The sequence below is a fragment of the Bolinopsis microptera genome, chromosome 11 (genome assembly GCF_026151205.1).
Source record: "Bolinopsis microptera isolate Bmic1 chromosome 11, MBARI_Bmic_1.0, whole genome shotgun sequence".
Lineage (NCBI taxonomy): Eukaryota > Metazoa > Ctenophora > Tentaculata > Lobata > Bolinopsidae > Bolinopsis > Bolinopsis microptera.
The window spans coordinates 259,837-283,553 of NC_087082.1; the positions used below are offsets into that span (position 1 = coordinate 259,837).

The following is a 23,717-nucleotide window of genomic DNA, read 5'->3' on the forward strand; positions in this document are numbered from 1 at the left end:
CAAAAAGAGGAATCAGCGTGGATATTATTTATCATGGATGTGGCATCATTTTATTGGGAATCGAAATTATAATCAAATGAACAAAAGAACTCTTAGAGAAAGTTTCAAGACATATGTCGTATCTAATCCCCAGATTTTAACTAACACTAACAGCTCACCTCATCGTCATAATATCTGATAATTGAGTCTGTACAAAATAAAATCAAAACCAACTACTTCAATCATTGAGCTTTGGCTACAAATACCAATCATTTAATTCAATTTCGATCAATTTACAGAAGTATGTAAATCCGATTCATAAAAATCAAAACTTCATATTCATAATATAATTTCTAAAAATTTTACTATAATTAACGGCGGCAAAGCAATTTCCCCCACACTCCAACTAGATTTCACTCACGTTTTTGAAAATTAGAAAGTGAATTTTTTGGCCCTGTCTTAATAAATACAAATTTATACATACTAACAATCTGAGCTGCAATCTCACGGCATAAACAAACAATGAACCAGGATTACCAACGTTGATGACCAAGAAATTGGCAACTGGACAATAAGAAAAATCTTTAAAGAAACCTAGTGTGCTATAATGAAGTCCTCTCAGTATCAAAGTAATAGTAAGTTGCTATGATAACCCCGAACAGTCCTAATGATAATCCTGTCGATCTGAAAGTATGGACATTAGTTAAAACACTATGATACTGATTAGTCACTATACCAATAAGTAAGTGACCACGATAACATTGTGAAAGTTTATTAGCGAAAATTGAAAGCTCAAGCGGATACTCACAGTGCGTTGTTTTCACTGAAAACTTTCAGACAATCGACAGCAGTAGTGAACAAGAAGAGAAGTAACGAGACGGAGGCGAGACCCAATGAGATTACAGAAGACATGACGTCACGACCTCGGGTGGCGATATCGTTACCCGTTAACGGGTGTTCCATCCGCTTCTGTTCCTAAAATTGAAAATATTTAAGGAATAAAATGTCATTTGTAAACTCCATAAGTAACAATTTGAGATCCAGGAGTCAAACAAAGGAAGTGTATTATATTAGTGTTATATTAGTGTTTAGTATTTACTTGTAATTCTTCGAATTTGGTCATCTTGTACTTGTAGTCATCCAGTCGCTCTTCTATCTCTTTTATACGTTCATCCGACGAGTAACTGAAATGTGTTCCGTTGATATATTTTACTCCGGTCATTCAAGTAATTCACTTTTATTTTCTATAAATAACTTTTATTTTTTAATAATTGATAATACATCTTCTATTTCTATATTCATAACGGTTTCCTTTTACGACTAATACTACGTTAATATCATTAAAATTAATGGTGGTCTCACTTATCCTTTAATTGCCTTCTCAATTACAATATCATGGCATCACAAACGTTAAGTAAAATCCCTTCACTTTAATGATTTAACAAAGGTCATATTACACAACACAAAGGACAAATTAGCGTATCATTTTAATGTGAACAACACAAAGCAACAATGTTTATTTCAATTCGGCTAATCGACGTGAGTTGGACAGCAAACGGCCGAAATGTTTTGAACACAACATTTGTCAATGTGCCAAGCTGTTCATCCAAATATGTAATAAGCCAAGGTGTTGAATTTAAGATGACAACTCTCTGCAGTGTAAATTATAACACTGTATAACTATGTATAACGAATAATCTAGTATTAGTAATGAACACAAAAATCACTTAAAATAACCCATTATATAGTAATAAAATAAATCAGACTCACTGAAATTTATCGAGCTTGTCATCAACTCTATCGTCAATTTGTCGTATCCGCATGTTACCTTCCTGGATTGCTTCCACAAAGTAATCATGTTGCTTTGCCAGGTTAGCGTTAACTAGCATTATTCCATCCTTATACGTGTCCTGGTGGGCCACATTTTAAAAGTGGAAAATAAAACAATGGATACACGAATAGTGAATACGTACAGCATGGAGAAACAACCGTTACTTCTGATTGTGCTTCAAAGTAACAAACTTATTAACATTACTTAGTAATATAATAACTTATTAACATTACTTAGTAATATAATAACTTATTAACATTACTTAGTAATATAAATTATTTTGAGTTCAACTAACACATTTTAACCCAACAATATTAAATAAATTTACCCTCAACTCCTTAACTTCACTAAGAAGAGCTAAGTAATCTTCTCTAAGTTTATTCAAACCATCGTTGACTCCCTCACTTAAGTTGGATACACTGTCAGCCCTGAGGATATTCACGTTAGTACCTACTTCCTAGCAACCAGTACCTAGCAACCAGTACCTAACAACTGGTACCTAGCAACCACTGTCGGCCCTGAGGATATTCACGTTAGTCATCGTCTACAATACAGCCAGTAATTCCACCTGAGTTATTTAGTGCCGACCCTACACTGATAACAAGTATCTACTACCCACTATCTAGTGACCACAATGAACATTACACTATTTGTTAAGGGGGCCGGGGGGGTCTTCATCAAAATTCTCTCGAAATCGAGTTTATAGTTGTTTCTGATAGAGGGGAGTGATATCTATCAGCTGCTTTGGGGGGAATGCAACGTCAATTAATGTCAATTAATGTCAATTAATGTCAATTAATGTCAATTAATGTCAATGTCAGTTTTGCAAAATTTTGGAATACTGACATTAATTGACACGATATTTTTCGACCAGAGATTATGTAGTTCTACCATATTTTTAGCACTTTAGAACGTTTATATCATCAATTGATTCACTACTATCACATATGGAAATGTGAAATGTGAAAAAATTCAGATCATTAAACAATAAAACTAAAATAATACGGTTTCCCGAAATTTAATTTTCTTAAATGGGCGTGGCCATCCAAGGGCGTGGTTCTCAACATCATCAGAACTTAAAACCCACATTAAACGAAATGCCTTCATGACATTTATATTTGAATAACGAATCTTAAACAGCTAACATTACTCCTTCATACTAAAAAAACCGATTTTAGATATTTTACCTGTATAAGAAACCAATAAAATATGGGCGTGGCCGGTGGGGACCGAAGATGGAAGAGTTGGAAGCTGAAATTTTTTTGGTGGTCTTTGAACCAAAGGATCAACAGATAAGAACATACTCATAATTATTCAAGGACATTTTGTTTTTTTGAACCGGTCTAACTTACATAGACGTGAATATCTTGAATATTTATCGAATAATGATAATCTCAAATTTCAAGACATATTAATGTCAATTAATGTCAATTAATGTCAATTAATGTCAATTAATGTCAATTAATGTCAATTAATGTCAATTAATGTCAATTAATGTCAATGTCAGTTTGGGGTTTTTATGGAATACTGACATTAATTGACGTTGCATTCCCCCCGCTGCTTTTGGTCCCATGGAAAAATATTGTTCCTAGCCGAAATTATCGCCGGTCAAAGGTCAGCGCTTATGTGTAATTGTATTGCGCGAGCAATTTTCAATCGCGCGTTCTGAAAATCGAGTCTAAAAATCTATCTTCTCCTACATTTTTTGAGCAATCACCCTCAAACTTTCAGGATATGTTCTTAGGATCAGTTAGAAGAGAACTCTAGAGCCAGAATTTGGAGATAGGCCTTTAAAGATTTTTAATTCGATTTTGAAAATCTTGGACCTCTAAAAATCAAGGTCCAAGGGGGGCCCACAATCTAGTGACCACAATGAACATTACACTATTTGTTAAGTACAAGTATCTACTACCCACTATCTAGTGACCACAATGAACATTACATAACAAATATCTACTACCCACTATCTAGTGACCACAATGAACATTACCCTATTTGTTAAGTACCAGTAACAAGTATCTACTACCCACTATCGATATCTAGTGACCACAATGAACATTACACTATTTGTTAAGTACCAGTAACAAGTATCTACTACCCACTATCTAGTGACCACAATGAACATTACACTATTTGTTAAGTACCAGTAACAAGTATCTACTACCCACTATCGATATCTAGTGACCACAATGAACATTACCCTATTTGTTAAGTACCAGTAACAAGTATCTACTACCCACTATCTAGTGACCACAATGAACATTACCCTATTTGTTGAGTACCAGTAACAAGTATCTACTACCCACAATCTAGTGACCACAATGAACATTACACTATTTGTTAAGTACAAGTATCTACTACCCACTATCTAGTGACCACAATGAACATTACATAACAAATATCTACTACCCACTATCTAGTGACCACAATGAACATTACACTATTTGTTAAGTACAAGTATCTACTACCCACTATCTAGTGACCACAATGAACATTACATAACAAATATCTACTACCCACTATCTAGTGACCACAATGAACATTACCCTATTTGTTAAGTACCAGTAACAAGTATCTACTACCCACTATCGATATCTAGTGACCACAATGAACATATCACTATTTGTTAAGTACCAGTAACAAGTATCTACTACCCACTATCTAGTGACCACAATGAACATTACACTATTTGTTAAGTACAAGTATCTACTACCCACTATCTAGTGACCACAATGAACATTACCCTATTTGTTAAGTACCAGTATCTACTACCCACTATCTAGTGACCACAATGAACATTACCCTATTTGTTAAGTACCAGTAACAAGTATATACTACCCACTATCTAGTGACCACAATGTATCTACTACCCACTATCTAGTGACCACAATGTATTTACTACCCACTATCTAGTGACCACAATGTATTTACTACCCACTATCTAGTGACCACAATGTATTTACTACCCACTATCTAGTGACCACAATGTATCTACTACCCACTATCTAGTGACCACAATGTATTTACTACCCACTATCTAGTGACCACTATCTAATACCCACTATCTAGTGACCACAATGTATTTACTACCCACTATCTAGTGACCACAATGTATTAACTACCCACTATCTAGTGACCAGTATCTACTACCCACTATCTAGTGACCACAATGTATTTACTACCCACTATCTAGTGACCACAATGTATTTACTACCCACTATCTAGTGACCACAATGTATTTACTACCCACTATCTAGTGACCACAATGTATCTACTACCCACTATCTAGTGACCACAATGTATTTACTACCCACTATCTAGTGACCACTATCTAATACCCACTATCTAGTGACCACAATGTATTTACTACCCACTATCTAGTGACCACAATGTATCTAATACCCACTATCTAGTGACCATTATCTAATACCCACTATCTAGTGACCACAATGTATCTACTACCCACTATCTAGTGACCACAATGTATTAACTACCCACTATCTAGTGACCACAATGTATTTACTACCCACTATCTAGTGACCACAATGTATCTAATACCCACTATCTAGTGACCACTATCTAATACCCACTATCTAGTGACCACAATGTATCTAATACCCACTATCTAGTGACCACAATGTATCTACTACCCACTATCTAGTGACCACAATGTATCTACTACCCACTATCTAGTGACCACAATGTATCTACTACCCACTATCTAGTGACCACAATGTATTTACTACCCACTATCTAGTGACCACAATATATCTAATACCCACTATCTAGTGACCACTATCTAATACCCACTATCTAGTGACCACAATGTATCTAATACCCACTATCTAGTGACCACAATGTATCTACTACCCACTATCTAGTGACCACAATGTATCTACTACCCACTATCTAGTGACCACAATGTATCTACTACCCACTATCTAGTGACCACAATGTATTTACTACCCACTATCTAGTGACCACAATGTATCTAATACCCACTATCTAGTGACCACAATGTATTAACTACCCACTATCTAGTGACCAGTATCTACTACCCACTATCTAGTGACCACAATGTATTTACTACCCACTATCTAGTGACCACAATGTATTTACTACCCACTATCTAGTGACCACAATGTATTTACTACCCACTATCTAGTGACCACAATGTATCTACTACCCACTATCTAGTGACCACAATGTATTTACTACCCACTATCTAGTGACCACTATCTAATACCCACTATCTAGTGACCACAATGTATTTACTACCCACTATCTAGTGACCACAATGTATCTAATACCCACTATCTAGTGACCATTATCTAATACCCACTATCTAGTGACCACAATGTATCTAATACCCACTATCTAGTGACCACAATGTATCTACTACCCACTATCTAGTGACCACAATGTATCTACTACCCACTATCTAGTGACCACAATGTATTAACTACCCACTATCTAGTGACCACAATGTATTTACTACCCACTATCTAGTGACCACAATGTATCTAATACCCACTATCTAGTGACCACTATCTAATACCCACTATCTAGTGACCACAATGTATCTAATACCCACTATCTAGTGACCACAATGTATCTACTACCCACTATCTAGTGACCACAATGTATCTACTACCCACTATCTAGTGACCACAATGTATCTACTACCCACTATCTAGTGACCACAATGTATTTACTACCCACTATCTAGTGACCACAATATATCTAATACCCACTATCTAGTGACCACTATCTAATACCCACTATCTAGTGACCACAATGTATCTAATACCCACTATCTAGTGACCACAATGTATCTACTACCCACTATCTAGTGACCACAATGTATCTACTACCCACTATCTAGTGACCACAATGTATCTACTACCCACTATCTAGTGACCACAATGTATTTACTACCCACTATCTAGTGACCACAATATATCTAATACCCACTATCTAGTGACCACTATCTAATACCCACTATCTAGTGACCACAATATATCTAATACCCACTATCTAGTGACCACTATCTAATACCCACTATCTAGTGACCACAATGTATCTAATACCCACTATCTAGTGACCACAATGTATCTAATACCCACTATCTAGTGACCACAATGTATTAACTACCCACTATCTAGTGACCACTATCTAATACCCACTATCTAGTGACCACAATGTATCTAATACCCACTATCTAGTGACCACTATCTAATACCCACTATCTAGTGACCACAATGTATCTAATACCCACTATCTAGTGACCACAATGAACACTATTTGTTAAGTACCATCTGACTGATCTGTCTGTTATCAGGAACTAACCCGAGGGTTGGTGATAAGGATGCTGGTCGGGGAGGGAGAATTAAAGGAGAAGGCACTCTCCTTCTATGTTCTAGAGCCAATGCTGTCACCATCTCACCTCCCTTCAGTGACCTTTCAGAGAGGGTCCTCTCCCCTCTCTCCCGATTAAACCCCTTCTCAAAACTTGAGTTAGCACTGCTGCTCTTCTCGAGGGGTAGTTGGGGTCTCAACATTTTATCCAGTGTAGTTCCGATACTAGCGGCTCTTCTGTGCCCTTTGTTGGATTGGTGCTTCCGGGACATGGTCACTACTTCTACAAGCAATGATGCGGGTACGTAGTTAAAATGAAATATAAAGCCAGACACCACCTCGATCAGTAAAGTGTTTTCAGCTGAAGTTGGCGCCAGAGATCACGAAGGATTACAGTCATTTCATTTTTATACTGAGATGTTTGTCAAGATAAGTCAGTAAGCTGATGATCTAAGGTACCAACTTCATCCGAGCACAGCGACTGCAACAAAACTAATCGTGCGAAGAAACAAAAACTTCGTATTAGGCTCTCACCGTTAACAATGAAATATTTATCTTAATATGCACACGGGCCAGCTGTTTATAAAATATGCGACTATTACAAAGATAAAACACTAAGCAGAGTAAGCAACGAAAGCTTCTTCAGAGATAAGTGTCACAAAGCACGTACAAGATTTAAACAGGAGCAGTGAGCTTTAGAAAAGGTAGCGGTAAGTATTCTCAACTCCACGCGATACAAAGGATAATACAACTTGGGACACATAGAACCCCCAGGCCATGTGAGTATAGAATCTCAAAGTTAGTGTAACAAAATTAAATGTGCTGCTTTTGACTGCGGCTTATAAACACGTTCGTTAGTGTTCATAGGAATCAATTATGCAGTTTTTGAAGAGGGATCAAATTTCCGGGTTCGAATGGTACTGGTAGAGCAGACACGCTTCGATACGAGTTTAAATATAAAATCAACAAAGCCGGAAAGTACTGTAATTACTAATTGGAATAATTATGAAAACTAACACTATAAGGATGAAAGCAGCTATAAATTGACAGAGACAACAGTACATGAGTCACCATACAGTACGTATGCGCAGTCAGGTACAAAAGCTAGGCCGCGCAGCTAACGAAAGAACAATGCGAATATTGCGAGAGTCAGGCAATATAAGATCATGTCCTACACCCCTGATGTGTGCTATAATGTATTGCTGGTCAGTACACTGAAACAAGCAACAACACTATAGAGTATAGACATTATACGGAGGGAAAGAAAGAAAAGGCAGCAATACTGAAAACTGCTGACTTCTTCTAAACCACTACACTCACGAAACACTAACACACCAATAAAGTGACTGTGGAGCAGTTAATAAAACGGCGCGAATATTCGAGAATATATTCACTCCAAATGTACTGACATTGAGAAGTGTACTTTAAACAATACACCAGGAGTCAGGTGTGCTGATTGTCCAAATAGAGCCCCCTTAGCGGTCCTCTTAGCGGTCCTCTTAGCGGTCCTTGTCGAGTAAATAACTAAGCAAAACAAAGTGGTCTCCGTCTTGATAAACACTGAACATTTGCTAGAATTACTACAAAATATAGAGCGTACAGAAGACATACACTCCAGTAGCGGTGTATACTACATACACCTAAACTTTCAACAGCCCACATCAGTGAAGTTGCCTAACTTTAAATAAAGTGCGAATCAAGATGAACAATAATGGTAGCAGCGACTAATACAGTAATACCAGCGTCATAATATGTAATGTACACAGGAAGTGAGCTGGAATGTAAGTTCAAGATACCGATAAAAAGTGACCAGTGTAATTAGATTTACATTTTACACTGTAAATGTGAGATGCATAGTGAATATAATATCTGACACTGCAATACAATGACCAATACAGATTACAGAACCAACTATACATTTGCGGAATAGCCGGGCATTCTCTTCCCAACAATTAAGATTTAATCGATTTTGCGTTATGTCGCGAAACTTCTAATTATTGCCACAACGTGTAGACAGATTTACATGGATTTGTCTCCTCTAATCAAGAAGACAAAAATGTCAAATTTGATCAATTCCAGCTCCCACGACCTAGGGTTATGAAGTAAAGTTTGAGAAAAATAATCAGGATATCTAACAGATAAGTTAGTCTCATTAACGTGATTAAACATATATGGAAACCACCACCCACTCTCTGACAGGACTATCTAGCAACCAGTTACCATTACCTACTCCCTAGCAACCAGTACCTACTTCCTAGCAACCAGTACCTACTTCCTAGCAACCAGTACCTATTACCTAGCAACCAGTACCTACTTCCTAGCAACCAGTACCTACTCACTAGCAACCAGTACCTACTTCCTAGCAACCAGTACCTATTACCTAGCAACCAGTACCTACTTCCTAGCAACCAGTACCTAGCAACCAATACCTACTTCCTAGTATCCAGTACCTAACAACTGGTACCTAGCAACCAGTACCTAACAACTGGTACCTAGCAATCAGTACCTAGCAAATAGCCATCAGTACTATGTAATACATTACAGTTTGTAAGTAACACTACACAGAATTTAATAAAATATTCTTTACTTCATTACACACTCATACTTTGAAGTTTGAGCACTCCCAGAATCTAGGTGTAAGGAATAAAAACGAACGCAGTCTTTTCTTGAGAGAGCGTATAATTTCAGAATAAGAACTTACATCGAAATGTTGAAGATCACTTCAGGGGTAAGTTTCACAGTGAAATATATTTTCTTATACAAAATATGTTATAAGAATATGCTATACAAAATGTCTCAAGTTAACAATCGGGTGTGTAAGCCAATCAGTCGAATGAAACTTTAACATTCAAGCCAACTTGAAGCAACTCATCACATTAATGATGTAACGAATTTTAATATGTTTTAATGTGTTGTTATGATTGGGTATAGGAGCTTGTATTGTCTAATCGAGAGGAAAAGTACTGGAAATCAGAAGAAGAAACACTAAAAGATAATCTTGAAGATAATCGTCAGCAAATCTAAATAAAAACAGGGCCACAAATCACGCCAATCAACAAATCACAGCTGGCCCAAAACAACAACAACCCCCGTCGCCTAGCAACGGGGGAATCTAGGGACTAGGAACTAAGGTGATCCCTCCCTTTTATTGCAACTAGAAGTGGGGTGCGGTTCACACTGACAAGGCGGAACTAAAACTTACGGGTTCCTATGGTTACCATGGGTACGTTGGTAACACGACGTTTCTGATTTGCTCCTACCAAAAGAAGTGATGTCCGTCCTACGAAATAATTCAACTCACAACATTGGGAGTAACAGAACTAGGTGGGCCAAATTAAACCTTACATGGGTTAAGAACCATTAGCTGTCTTGTAGTCATATTACTTACTTGTCGGAAACATTACTATATAAGGTAGTGTTACCATGGTTACTTACTTGTCGGAAACATTACTATATAAGGTAGTGTTACCATGGTTACTTACTTGTCGGAAACATTCTCAAATTCGTCATTGTTCACAGGGGACTGGTCTTCGTCGTCACTGAAACAAAAACGAGGTTAATTTATTGATTAATTATCAATATATTGTTAGTAAATTAATCAAGAAAATTAATTATCAATAAGTTAGTTTAACAGATTTACACTGTACACTGTACAGTAAACAGACGACCTTGTATAATTTATAAACCTTGGAATTGAATTGAATAACGTGTCAAGTGTACTGTGATTCATGACCTGTTACCTACCTTACTCGGGATTATTATAACCGGGATAAAGTGGTGGGTTTTGGAAGATTCCGCCATATTTTTCCCGGTCAAAAATTTTACCAGTCATAAAAAAACCCGCCGACTCAGATTATGGGGTTCCAAGGGGGTGGTGATCATCATATTTTACCTGAAGTCTCATATGTGCTAGAGAAGACTTTTGAAGCAGTGGATGGAGGGCTGTAACTTTATTGGCGGTTGCTACCATAATTTCGTTATAAAAATCACAATTTGGTTATAGAAATCAGATTTCAGGGTGGACCGTGATTTTCACTTTTCTTGCCCATGAAGTGAGTAAACTGTGCCACTATTTCATGGTCCACGGTGGATTGATTACTGGAGCAGTTGAAGATGCAAAGCCAAGACGTTCCCCAATACCAAGCGGTGGGCAGGAAATTAAGCTCCGGCTGACCTTCAGAGCAGTAGCCCCATTAGCGGACAAAATGAAAGTCTTGTTAAGACAACAATACAACTTCGAATTTGACGGTCAGCAGCAGGGGGATATCAATAATGATAATGGAGGGGACATTAGCGATAATGAGAATTAGAATACGCTTTAATGAAGATTTGACTTATTATTGCTATAGATTTATTTTCCTTTAAATACTAGACGTGTCTTTTTTTCTATTTCTGAGTAATATCAGTAACTGTAAATTGAAATAACTTCTTTAACAAGTAACAAAAACAGAAATTTCGGTTGAAAATTTGTTGACCTCTGAAAAAAAAACTTGAAAGGTCGGCCACCGGTAAATACATGACCGGGATAATTTGGCGGGTTTTGGGAAATTCCGCCATATTTTTCCCGGTTATTAATTTTCCCAGTCATAAATTAACCCGCTATAATATTCCCGAGTAAGGTATGTAATATGTAATATGTACAATATGTACAATATGTACAATATGTACAATATGTACAATATGTACAATATGTACAATATGTACAATATGTACAATATGTAATATGTAATATGTAATATGTAATATGTAATATGTAATATGTAATACAGGGTGTTCACGATACATTGAAACGGTTTTAAATGGCTATAAAAACATTTATGAAGGAGCACTCCACTATATTTTCCACTTATTTTCTTTGCTAAGGGGTCGTTCATATATTACGTAATCAGCCGAGGGGAGGGGGTTTCCAAATGCTTACGGTTGATTACGGGGGGAGGGGGGGGGGCTATTCTGATAGTGATAAAATTTAGAAATTGATCGGATATCAAAGTAGTTTGAAAGGTGCTTGGCCGGATATCATAACAATGATATCGGCTCATCATGATCAGGGTAGCATGAAACGTAAAGAAAAATTATTTCCAGAGAAAAAAGTCAAGGGGGGGGGGGGGGGGGGGGGGGGTCAGGCCATGATTACGTAATATTGCTGTCAGGGGGTAATCGATTAAATTTATGTTACAACTAGTCCAGATATCAAAAATGTCACACAATTCTCAAAATTTCAAATATTGTGCAGCAACATCCTGATATGAGTGATAACTGTGAAGAATGTTTCTGCCAGAACTAGTTTGGAAATTGGCCCAAAATTTTTCATTGGGCCTTAATCTAAAATCTTATCAATAGTGTGAAGTCAAAATACGATTCTTTATTGACTCTGAAAATTTCATGCGAAAATATTAAGGAATGGACAAGTAATTACGAATTGAGCGAACTGTGTAATGTGTAATGTGTAATGTGTAATGTGTAATGTGTAATGTGTAATGTTTAATGTGTAATGTGTAATGTGTAATGTGTAATGTGTAATGTGTAATGTGTAATGTGTAATGTAACACACCCAGTGACGATGATCTGTGGTGCACTATCTAAAAAGAAGGTAGATCTCCCGACACTGTTACTGCTCATAGTAACTCATGGTGTTGCCATGGTAACCTGATACTAACATTAACACTCTTACAACAACGTTAAAATGTAAATCCACCACAAATACGAACAATTCAGTGCGGGAATTTAGTTTAAAATATTGAACGTTAAACTTTGCGGCCGACGAGAAATTAAGTGCAAAGCGGAGCAGTACAATTGACAATAACAAATTCTGAGTGTACAAAAGCAAAATGAAAAACGTTGCCATAGGAACAGCGCAGAGCGAAAGCTTATGGAGTAAAGCTGTACATCCGGCAAAAGCTACGGTTACATGAACAGTGCTGTGTAATTATAATAACATATTATGTAATTATAAATGCTCATTGTGCAGGTATAATTACATATTATGTTATTTTAATTCGACTGATTAACTGTAACTACTCGTTAAACAAAGAAGCAACTTTCAGCCAGTACTCAGTGTACAGGATATCCCACGCAGTACAATACTACACCACCTTCAAAACACCATCACTTATCAGGGCTAGAAGAGATGACAAGTTGACCAGTAAATCTGACAAACACGGCAGATAATAGGCAGATGATAGGCAAAAGTAGGCACGTCAAAAGAGGCAGGGAAATAGAGCTAGAGGCAGGGTGAAAATAAGCACAATAGCTGGACGATTCAGGAACAAAAACTAGAGCTACACATCCCCACTATATAATTATAATATCATCCAGCTGTAATAATTACATTAACACTTACACAGTGCGGGGTGTTGTGTAACATGAGACTACTGTGCAGCGCCTCATCTCGCTAAGTGCGGGGTGTTGTGTAACATGAGACTACTGTGCAGCGCCTCATCTCGCTAAGTGCAGGGTGTTGTGTAACATGAGACTACTGTGCAGCGCCTCATCTCGCTAAGTGCGGGGTGTTGTGTAACATGAGACTACTGTGCAGCGCCTCATCTCGCTAAGTGCGGGGTGTTGTGTAACATGAGACTACTGTGCAGCGCCTCATCTCGCTAAGTGCGGGGTGTTGTGTAACATGAGACTACTGTGCAGCGCCTCATCTCGCTAAGTGCAGGGTGTTGTGTAACATGAGACTACTGTGCAGCGCCTCATCTCGCTAAGTGCGGGGTGTTGTGTAACATGAGACTACTGTGCAGCGCCTCATCTCGCTAAGTGCGGGGTGTTGTGTAACATGAGACTACTGTGCAGCGCCTCATCTCGCTAAGTGCGGGGTGTTGTGTAACATGAGACTACTGTGCAGCGCCTCATCTCGCTAAGTGCGGGGTGTTGTGTAACATGAGACTACTGTGCAGCGCCTCATCTCGCTAAGTGCGGGGTGTTGTGTAACATGAGACTACTGTGCAGCGCCTCATCTCGCTAAGTGCGGGGTGTTGTGTAACATGAGACTACTGTGCAGCGCCTCATCTCGCTAAGTGCGGGGTGTTGTGTAACATGAGACTACTGTGCAGCGCCTCATCTCGCTAAGTGCGGGGTGTTCTGTAACATGAGACTACTGTGCAGCGCCTCATCTCGCTAAGTGCGGGGTGTTGTGTAACATGAGACTACTGTGCAGCGCCTCATCTCGCTAAGTGCGGGGTGTTGTGTAACATGAGACTACTGTGCAGCGCCTCATCTCGCTAAGTGCGGGGTGTTGTGTAACATGAGACTACTGTGCAGCGCCTCATCTCGCTAAGTGCGGGGTGTTGTGTACAATGAGACTACTGTGCAGCGCCTCATCTCGCTAAGTGCGGGGTGTTGTGTAACATGAGATTAATTAATTTGTACACGCGAAACATGAATATGAGCTGTTTCAACAGGCAGACTATACACAGCACAATGTATTAAATACGGCGAGTGACAAACACGTACTGTTCCCTGATAACTTACTGTCAGTGAATTTACTTCCTTCAAAATATTTTCATCACGTTCGAGTTGAGGGGATCTGCGTTGTGTACAATCTACATTACAATATAACGACGTTCACTGCTTATAAACCAACAGAAATATATGTCCAGATACTTAATATGTATTATTAATCTATTAATTTCACCAATTCTGGATATATTTCTTCGATCTCGTTAAATTACGAAAAAAAAACATCAAAATAATTTCCGACGCCGGGAATCGAACCCGGGTCTTGTGGGTGAGAGCCACAGATGCTAGCCCCTACACCACGCCGGAGACATCCGCCATAGAAATGTAAATTCAATAAACAAGCTTTTTCTGCGAGCGCGCGTGTTTTTTGTTACCTTAGGGCCAATAAATTTGGTTCACAATAAATTTGGTTACCATAATTTTAGTCACAAATTTAGTCACAAATTTCGCAAATTTTTTGTCTGCAACAATTTTAGTCACATTTTTCGACTTTTCGAGACCATTTTCCATTCCATTTATATTTACCTTAAGAACGATAAATTTAGTCTACCCCGTCTGAGCATTACAGATTAAGCTGCAATGCATTACTCAGGAATTTCAATAACATCAGATAATAATGCTCTACTGAAATTTTGGTCTCCTCTAGAATAAGTCGCCGAAAAATTTAGTCTCATGAAATTTGGTTTACAACAACAAACTATTTTAGTCAAAAGTTTGACTACATTTATGGTAGACTAAATTTGTCGTGCTCAAGGTAGTATCGATGCATATTAGCGTAGCTGCAACATTTGTAACTGCAACATTTGTTTTCAGGCTCAAAACTTCGTCAATATAATAAAAACATATAGTTTTAGGTTCCCCAAAAGAAACATCTCTGCATGTAGATTTAGTCTACGTTGAACGACATAAATTGTGTTTTATAAGGTTAACCTGCTATAATAAGGGGTTGAATTTGTCCGCTCGAATGCACTGGAGGAGCTTGATCTTTCCATGATAGTTTGAGTACTTTGAGATATGAGATGTTTTCTCTGCAACAATATTAAACTGATTGCAAAAAGAAGAAATTTTAAGATATCAAAATTATCGATGTCTCCAAACAATTTCAGAAGCAACTAAAATGAACTGATCAAATCCACAGTTCAGCTTAACATTAAGAAGCCTAACGATGAGTAAAGGCTTATAACATGTTACCTGAGCAACTTTAACGTGTGACGAAATGAGCTGGACTCGTGTTAATTTGACTCGTATAGTAATAGAGACCATGCTCTCAAAGCTCCTTCATAAATATATTGATTACTGAGAGTCGTGAAATTTAAATATTATTCCCCACACGTACAATTGGTAATTCTTTAGAATAACCGAACAATTCTTATGCTTAGTTCTTTCCTTTATTTATTCTATTTATGAACATCGAATTTACCCGGCCATCGAAATTTAAGATTTAAGAAGCCAACATTGGGTATTTCATCTGTAAAGGAGGACCCTCTAAAATTGAATAAGCTCCACATGATGTCGCCCTATGCCAACATTCTCCAAATTCCATGACCCATTCCTGACCACTCGGGGGGGGGGGGGGGGGGGGGGGGGGGGACCACTTATTATTTAAAGACCGCTTATTATTTAATTAAACAATCGTTCGATTTACTTGTATTTTAACTTGAGATCTCATTTTTACTTGAGATTTCATATCATACAAATTTACCATCGCGATACAGGTATTAATTTACCTCCCTGCGGTGAGCCACCGCTTCCCTCCATCGCCATGTTTGAAGCTCTCTCATCAACTGTTAGACGTTAGTGTTCTACTTCAGAGGGAAGTAAGATATTTTAACTTTATAATTGTTATTATTCCTGTATATAACAAATAAATCGTGTAATCGTGTATTTATTCGTACTTATTAAGTTATCGTCAGTAAAATCAACGTATTCAATAAATCAACAAACTCATGTCGCCGTCCACAAGGCTTCGTCCTCTGGGAGCATATATCTGAACTTGGCCCAGAATATAGTTCAATTATAACATGTATAATGTTATGTATAATGTATAATGTTTAAATGTATAATGTATAAGCTCATCCCTACACCTCATTAGACGTCAGCCCAGTTGCAGTTGGCCTTCTTACTTAGGTATCGAGGTAGAGTGGGTGCCCCACAAACAATTTATTCTACTGTAATTAACTCAATTAAAAAAAATTAAATAAAGATCATTGGAGACGTCTTTTAAAAGACTCCGGAACATCTATTAGTGTAAGTACACTTACAGTAACTGTGCATAAGCAGTAAATCTACTTACGAGTATGTACGAAAGCTCTGATTATACTCAGAAACAGATAATAATGAGTTAATACCTTTTCTTAATATTGCAGTGGTCGATGAGATGGAAATATTTTAACTAGTATGGCTAAGCGTCACGTACCGTAATAAATACTTCTGTTTATGCCGCCGATATATTTACTACTACTGTATATAGATGTTTTTGGCGGGTTTCTATTGCATGCTTTAAGGCTAGAGGAATGAGCATAGCCTGAACTGGAAACTCTATTGCAATATAAGCATACCTAGGTTTTAAGGTTTATAACGATCAGTCAAGTCAAAAACACTTAAGACCGATACCCGATGAGAAATCCTTCGTCTCGTCTTCAGACCAGAAAACGGCGACCATTGTATAATGTATAAATAATCATTTATTGTTCAGGGATGCTACGGCAACAAAATGTTATCGGTAACAACCAACGCACCTGGAAAATTCCCCCGAATCAGAAGAGTCATAGAAGTCCTGGCTGGAACTGGAACTTCCACTACCGTTCTCAGGAGTATTGTTTTCAGGACTATTGTGCAGCTCCTCTGGCTCATTGACATTGAACGCGAAATGAACATTGGGGTTCCCCTTCTTGAGGTCTGTATCGTGAACTATCCGGTGGACTGTATCCCGTAACGTGTGAAGAGTCTGTAATGTTGGGTCTCCACTGTTTACACTTCTGTTAACCTCGGCTACGCCTCGCCTCAGTGAGTCACGTAGCCGTGTCAGAGGAATACTGCTAGTCAGGGCGGCGTCCTTTATCACAAACTAAACTACAAAACTACAGACCAGCAGATAAACATAGAACTGGAACGTGTGTCTTGTGTAGTCTTAGAGCACGAGAAAGTGATTAGATTGACTTGCTAATCAAGTGAACAAATTTAGTAAGGTGTACGAAGTGTAACGTATACAGAAGACCAGCTGTTAAAGTAGTCCAATGAGCAACTACACGCAGACACCAGCCACCACCAATAGCCCATCCCTCGCCATATCACGTGACTAGTGCACAATGAACACAAGATACCTAGCAACCAATGCAGAGTCCCACATAGCGCACGTGCTACATGGTAATTAAACTCAATACGTGATTATGTAGACTGTAGTCCCACTGTGTATAATGCGCTCTTTTGTCACGGGACCTTTGTGCATCAAAAAGTCTGCCGAGTTTTACAGCAAGTTAACATACGAGTAAATTTACATTTTTCAATGAACATTTTTTACGCAACTTTTTTTATTATTAAGTTTTTTCCTCTTGGTCAATCTGATGGGAATGGCACACCATCAACAAAGCACACCATTCCAAGAGGAAGTCTTCAAATTTCTCAGTATCTCTTGCGTGCACTTTGAAATGGAAATTATTGGGAATCAACGTTAAATGATATTTCAGTTAAATTGTCCACCTCCATTGTTCTTATAGCTACTTCATTAGCAATTTCTGCGCATTGACGTGACTCTGAACCCATCCTATGAGCCAACGGTTAAAATAATGGATCATGTGGTTTACTATAGAGACTTTAAAATGCGGTACCAACCTACCAGGTCATTTAAAAATAAGTGCATTTCTACCTTTTAACGGTCAGGTAGCGCAGTTGGAACGGTCAGGTAGCGCAGTTGGTTAGAACGCCAGCTTTGCAATCGTGAGGTTGCGGGTTCAAATCCCACTGTCTGCCTGGTCGTGGGGTGAGCGTCGTTGACGTTCAGCTAAGGATCCTGAGTGGTCTATGCAGCCCCCCGGTCTACTCAGCCGAATACTTGAGAAATCGGGTGTGAGGGTTAAATGAGGAGCTGCACATCGCAGCAAAGTCTCGGGCGAAAAAAGTATGGTACACACTACCTTAACCGTCACTGGCTAAAAACAAATCCTTCGGCTTCCTGTAATTGACTGGTTGCACTTGTGTAACAATGTGGCTGCTGGAATACACCGAAGTAAAATAGGTGTCTTGATAAAAAAGTTAAACTAGCCACAGGTCAGGCATGGTTCACCGGCCCTTAAAGTTTAATCTAGTACTAGTAGGGTGGGCGAGAAGGAAGATGGGTCAAATATGATTTAAAATTTAATTCCGAGGGCTATCGGTCACAATGTTTCCTAAAAAAAGTCGTAAAACATATGCATTATGATTGTGTTGAAGTTGAATCAATCAGATTGAAGAAAGAAGCTCATTCATAGAATTTGATGTTTGATATTGTCTACATTCAGGAATTGAGACGAATATTTTCACAAACCTCTTCAATAAATCGCTCAAACATCTGATCTACACTCAGCATTTTTGATCTTAATGCACGGCTGTTGATGAGCTGAAGCCCTTTCTTAGAATTGTTTACAATAGGATATTGGCTACATTCCAAAACATGACTAGTGACTACATTCCTGAACTTGAGTAGAAAACAAAGGATCACGACCAGCAGACAGTGAACTAACTTGTTCAGCTATTTGAAGAATTTGCCGGCTCGTTAAGTTATATCATCGCCAAATATTAATTTAATTTATCTAGTCTAGCAACTGAATAAATCATTGTACAAGTAAACAATATTTAAGGATTACGACTACAACTGCACTCACTTGTTAATGTCACTGTAACTGTTAGAATTTGAAAGATTGAGGATCTTTGGGTGTCGGGAGAGGTTGACAGGGTCACTTTTCGAGAGTCTCTCACCGTCCATCTTTGCAATTTGTGCACTCGGCGCAGTTAGCGCCATGTACATAGAGTTCATTTTATACACACAGACAAACTGAAGAATAGCACACTAAATAAGTAAATTCGAAACGTCGGACTATGACAGAATTTTAAAGATAATGAATGAAGTCGGTCAACATGACCTAAACAAATATACAACTGCAACGAGACTGGTACCCCTAACACGAAAAAGTGAAACACTATACTGGTATACGAGTTATAACATGATATTACTAAATACTTCCTACGGCCGTTCCACAACCACGTTCGTCGGTGTGCTTCTTTTAAACTGATAAGAACATGACATATTCAATATGCACTTCATTCGACAATTCAGAAAACTAAGAGCGCCAGTTGAGAAATGTTCGAATATTTATTTAACCTCAAAAGCCAAAACTAAATTAAGTCATCGAATAGAGTGTTCAAAAGAACCTGTCACTTTGGACCTGGCATATTATATGGTATAATCACAGAAGCAAATGTCAGGTTTTGGCATCGAAAATCTGTCTAAAAGGACAGACGTCATAAGTCACAATCAAGAAACCCTATAGCATTGACATGAATATCCTGGTAATTTAGATTTGCGGTTCAAGATATACAAAGTCACACGTTTCTATTTGAATTTCTATCTGAGTTTTGTCTCACAAGGTTGCATGACAGGATCTGTGCGGCAGCATGGTGTTGTGATGAAGGAGAAGGTATCTGGTGGTGTTGCTGTCCCCTTTCTTCACTGCTTCGTCTAGAGGTGTGTGTCCCCATCTGTCCTCTACACTAACATCCACCTGTACAGAGAAAATGGTTGTTCTATGGAGCAGAGTGGTAATATTGTTGGATACTAACTGCGGGTACATTGGTAACTAAGGAGGTACATTGGTAACTAAGGAGGTACATTGGTAACTAAGGAGGTACATTGGTAACTAAGGAGGTACATTGGTAACTAAGGAGGTACATTGGTAACTAAGGAGGTACATTGGTAACTAAGGAGGTACATTGGTAACTAAGGAGGTACATTGGTAACTAAGGAGGTACATTGGTAACTAAGGAGGTACATTGGTAACTAAGGAGGTACATTGGTAACTAAGGAGGTACATTGGTAACTAAGGAGATACATTGGTAACTAAGGAGGTACATTGGTAACTAAGGAGGTACATTGGTAACTAAGGAGGTACATTGGTAACTAAGGAGGTACATTGGTAACTAAGGAGGTTGGACGCCGGGCGGACAGTGAGCTGGATATCATATTGACAAGTTCTAGTTCTACCTGACATTTCTCGATCAGGAACTTGACAATGTTAAGATGTCCTCCCTCTATAGCGAAATGTAGAGCTGTCCTGCCGTCATAGTCAGACCAGTTAAAGTTTATTTTCTGTTCGTAGTACCTGATGAGCAGAGGTAGGTCACCTTTCTTAGCTGAGATCAGCAGATTTACCAGTTGTACCTGTGAGTTTGTTTTATAAGCAATAACCGCTTGACACAATTAACCGATTATAAAAGTCAATATCCCCTTTTTCACAAGAATAAGTACAATATATAAAAGTACATACATCTTTGCTCTCATGACAAGACCTCCGTACAGGATTAGGTTTAGTAGTGAGTTGAGGGGATGAGTTCTCAAAACTGTGGAAGGAGAATAATTGAGTGAGCATTCTGCTGAAGGCGATACCTCTGACACTGTTTTTACACTTGTCGAGTAGAGGAGACCACACCACTACCCCCATTACATCAGGAACTATTATCATTATAGTTCCGGAAACTGTAGACTTAGCGGGGAGACCCACATCAAAGGACCACTGACCTAAGGGAGAAAGGTAAATAATTCCTGGTGTAAATTCGGATCAGTTTCGTTAACACAATGTGGAGATCTTAACAAGGGCACTGACCTGATATCTTGCGGACACCACAGGAATGTAGAAGTGAGAGAGCATTCCGGACCGCTTGTGGAGAGTAGACAGCCTCAGCAGTAAAAGGACAGACACCCCCGTTAGCGAGGGTAGCAGCTATGGTAGCAGCTGAGTCTGTGGTACACTCGATAGAGTTTAACTGGAGGTACAGATCTATTGTCTGCTGGAGTTTGCAGTGTGTGGGCAACACTTTGTGTCCCATCAGATGGTAAGCTATAGAGTAAATGTGGTCTGCTGCCATCTTCTCGGCTAGATAGGTAGCGTTGGAGAAGTCGATTCCCTCAAATCCTGCTAATCTCTCGTAGATACCGAACAGATAATCGAATCTATCAGGGAGGGTAAAGTTGGGTTTGATGAGGGAGAGCACTGCGAGAGCGCCAGCAGGGATCATAGCGTTATGAGGAAGACCATCTCTATCCAGGACCAGAGAGTCGTGGACATCTCCAGCTGGCTCCTTGCCAACATGAGAGTGAACCTCTTCCTGTCCACACTCCGTGATAGCAAGTGTGTATATCAAAACGTCTCTCAGGCTCTGCATGGAGAAGGGGGTGGTGTGGTTACCCACGCTGAACCTCTGTCCATCAACCGTACAGATGCTCACACTCCATAAGTCAGGAGCTTGTCGTTCAAGCTGTTTGATGTGTTTGGAAGTTTCTCCTTCTTTTATACTTTTACAACGGCTATAGAGTCGTCGTACGTCTTGGCAGAATGACCCAAACTCGGGTAAAATAAGTTCGCCTGACAGGGCCTGGTTGATGAGGCTGGCACTGGGTCGACATATTTGCTCAAATTCCTCCAGAGGTATCGACTTCAAGACAGGAATCTGATCGGAATCTGTCACGGAGCGTTCAGCGGTCAGAGCATCCATTAGAGTCTGAAATCTAATATCCTTGAAGACGTTAATACCTGTCTTATCGAGGGCTGAAATGAACTTCTTGATGTTTACCATACCAGCGGCCACAAATTCTTGCAGATGGTGTCTGTCTATGCAGGTAGGCGGAAGACAAGCAGCTGATTGTTGAAGCTGTTCGTTATATTTCTGCATCGCAATACTCCATCCAGATTCCTTCGGAGTGGTAGCGCAGTACTCGAAGCTGTCTTGACTGGACCCCTCACGAATCACATCAAGAGGTAGAGACTGCACACTTCGGGTATCTTCATACGGGCCATGAACCTGTCTCATGAACTGAGGGTGAGGTGGAGCAGAACCTCTACTAGAGTCAGTGGACTGAGGGTGAGGTGGAGCAGAACCTCTACTAGAGTCAGTGGACTGAGGGTGAGGTGGAGCAGAACCTCTACTAGAGTCAGTGGACTGAGGGTGAGGTGGAGCAGAACCTCTACTAGAGTCAGTGGACTGAGGGTGAGGTGGAGCAGAACCTCTACTAGAGTCAGTGGACTGAGGGTGAGGTGGAGCAGAACCTCTACTAGAGTCAGTGGACTGAGGGTGAGGTGGAGCAGAACCTCTACTAGAGTCAGTGGACTGAGGGTGAGGTGGAGCAGAACCTCTACTAGAGTCAGTGGACTGAGGGTGAGGTGGAGCAGAACCTCTACTAGAGTCAGTGGAACTGGAAAGCTCGGAGTTAGAATCGTATCCAAGGTCAGAGAATAACATATCTGGATGTCTGCTTTCCAAACTCAATGTCCTTATTCTTTCACGAGTCTCGACTGTGTGTAGCATGTTTTCTCTTCTACCAGAACCCTCTTCAATCTCTTCCTCATCCTCCTTCTCTGAAGATTTGTCCATCTTTCCTAACTTTGAACTGTCGTTTGCCATCCGTAATATTCGAAAACTAATATAAATATGTTGCCTAGAAAATCCAATGATCACCGAAACAACTCAACAGTCAAGTGAAGGAGGCGAGCGCATGGAGCTCCATTTCCATGAAATTAAAATTAGTTCACGTTAAGAGCAAATTCTCTGACGACATCGCGAATAGACAGATTGATGGGAAAGTTTATGAGCTGCTGCTACCAGATTGGTGGGGATCTATACCGTCTTGACAAATTTGTATTACTTTTATCAACAGAACAATTTTATTATCAACAAATTAACTCCTACTGCAACAAGTCACGTCCGTCCTCACAGAATAAAGATTGTTGAGGCATTGACTGGATTAACCTAATCATGGCATGGATACTGAAGAGGCGGAGTCTACCATCATTCTAGTGGTGATCCTTGAGGCTTAAACTAGTTGAGTTTCCTTATTTCCTAT

General features: G+C 39.1%; 2 protein-coding genes and 1 non-coding gene across 8 annotated transcripts in view; all 3 read right to left on the minus strand.

Moving 5' to 3' along the window:
* Positions 1-304: 304 nt before the first annotated feature.
* The window catches only part of LOC134823411 (uncharacterized), a 128,235-nt gene continuing 104,822 nt past the window's right edge, over positions 305-23,717 (minus strand). For 3 of the 6 annotated variants that reach the window (XM_063834870.1, XM_063834868.1, XM_063834871.1), the window contains exons 12-18: positions 10,651-10,707; positions 10,371-10,448; positions 2,139-2,238; positions 1,750-1,889; positions 1,079-1,163; positions 788-954; positions 305-663 (exon numbers count right to left, since the gene is read on the minus strand). In XM_063834870.1, the coding sequence (XP_063690940.1) occupies positions 582-663; positions 788-954; positions 1,079-1,163; positions 1,750-1,889; positions 2,139-2,238; positions 10,371-10,448; positions 10,651-10,707 (709 nt within the window). In that variant the 3' untranslated portion in view covers positions 305-581. The remainder of the gene's footprint in view (positions 664-787; positions 955-1,078; positions 1,164-1,749; positions 1,890-2,138; positions 2,239-10,370; positions 10,449-10,650; positions 10,708-23,717) is intronic. The other 3 variants (XM_063834872.1, XM_063834869.1, XM_063834873.1) reach the window with 1 other exon arrangement.
* Positions 14,864-14,935, minus strand: Trnae-cuc (transfer RNA glutamic acid (anticodon CUC)). The gene has a single exon. It is a non-coding gene; the product is annotated as a tRNA-Glu (tRNA).
* Positions 19,500-23,633, minus strand: LOC134823412 (glutaminase kidney isoform, mitochondrial-like). Its single transcript, XM_063834874.1, has 3 exons — positions 21,148-23,633; positions 20,865-21,041; positions 19,500-20,385 (listed from the first exon to the last, which is right to left on the minus strand). The coding sequence occupies exon 1, from the start codon at positions 23,276-23,278 to the stop codon at positions 21,467-21,469; it is 1,812 nt and encodes a 603-aa protein (XP_063690944.1). The 5' UTR covers positions 23,279-23,633; the 3' UTR covers positions 19,500-20,385; positions 20,865-21,041; positions 21,148-21,466.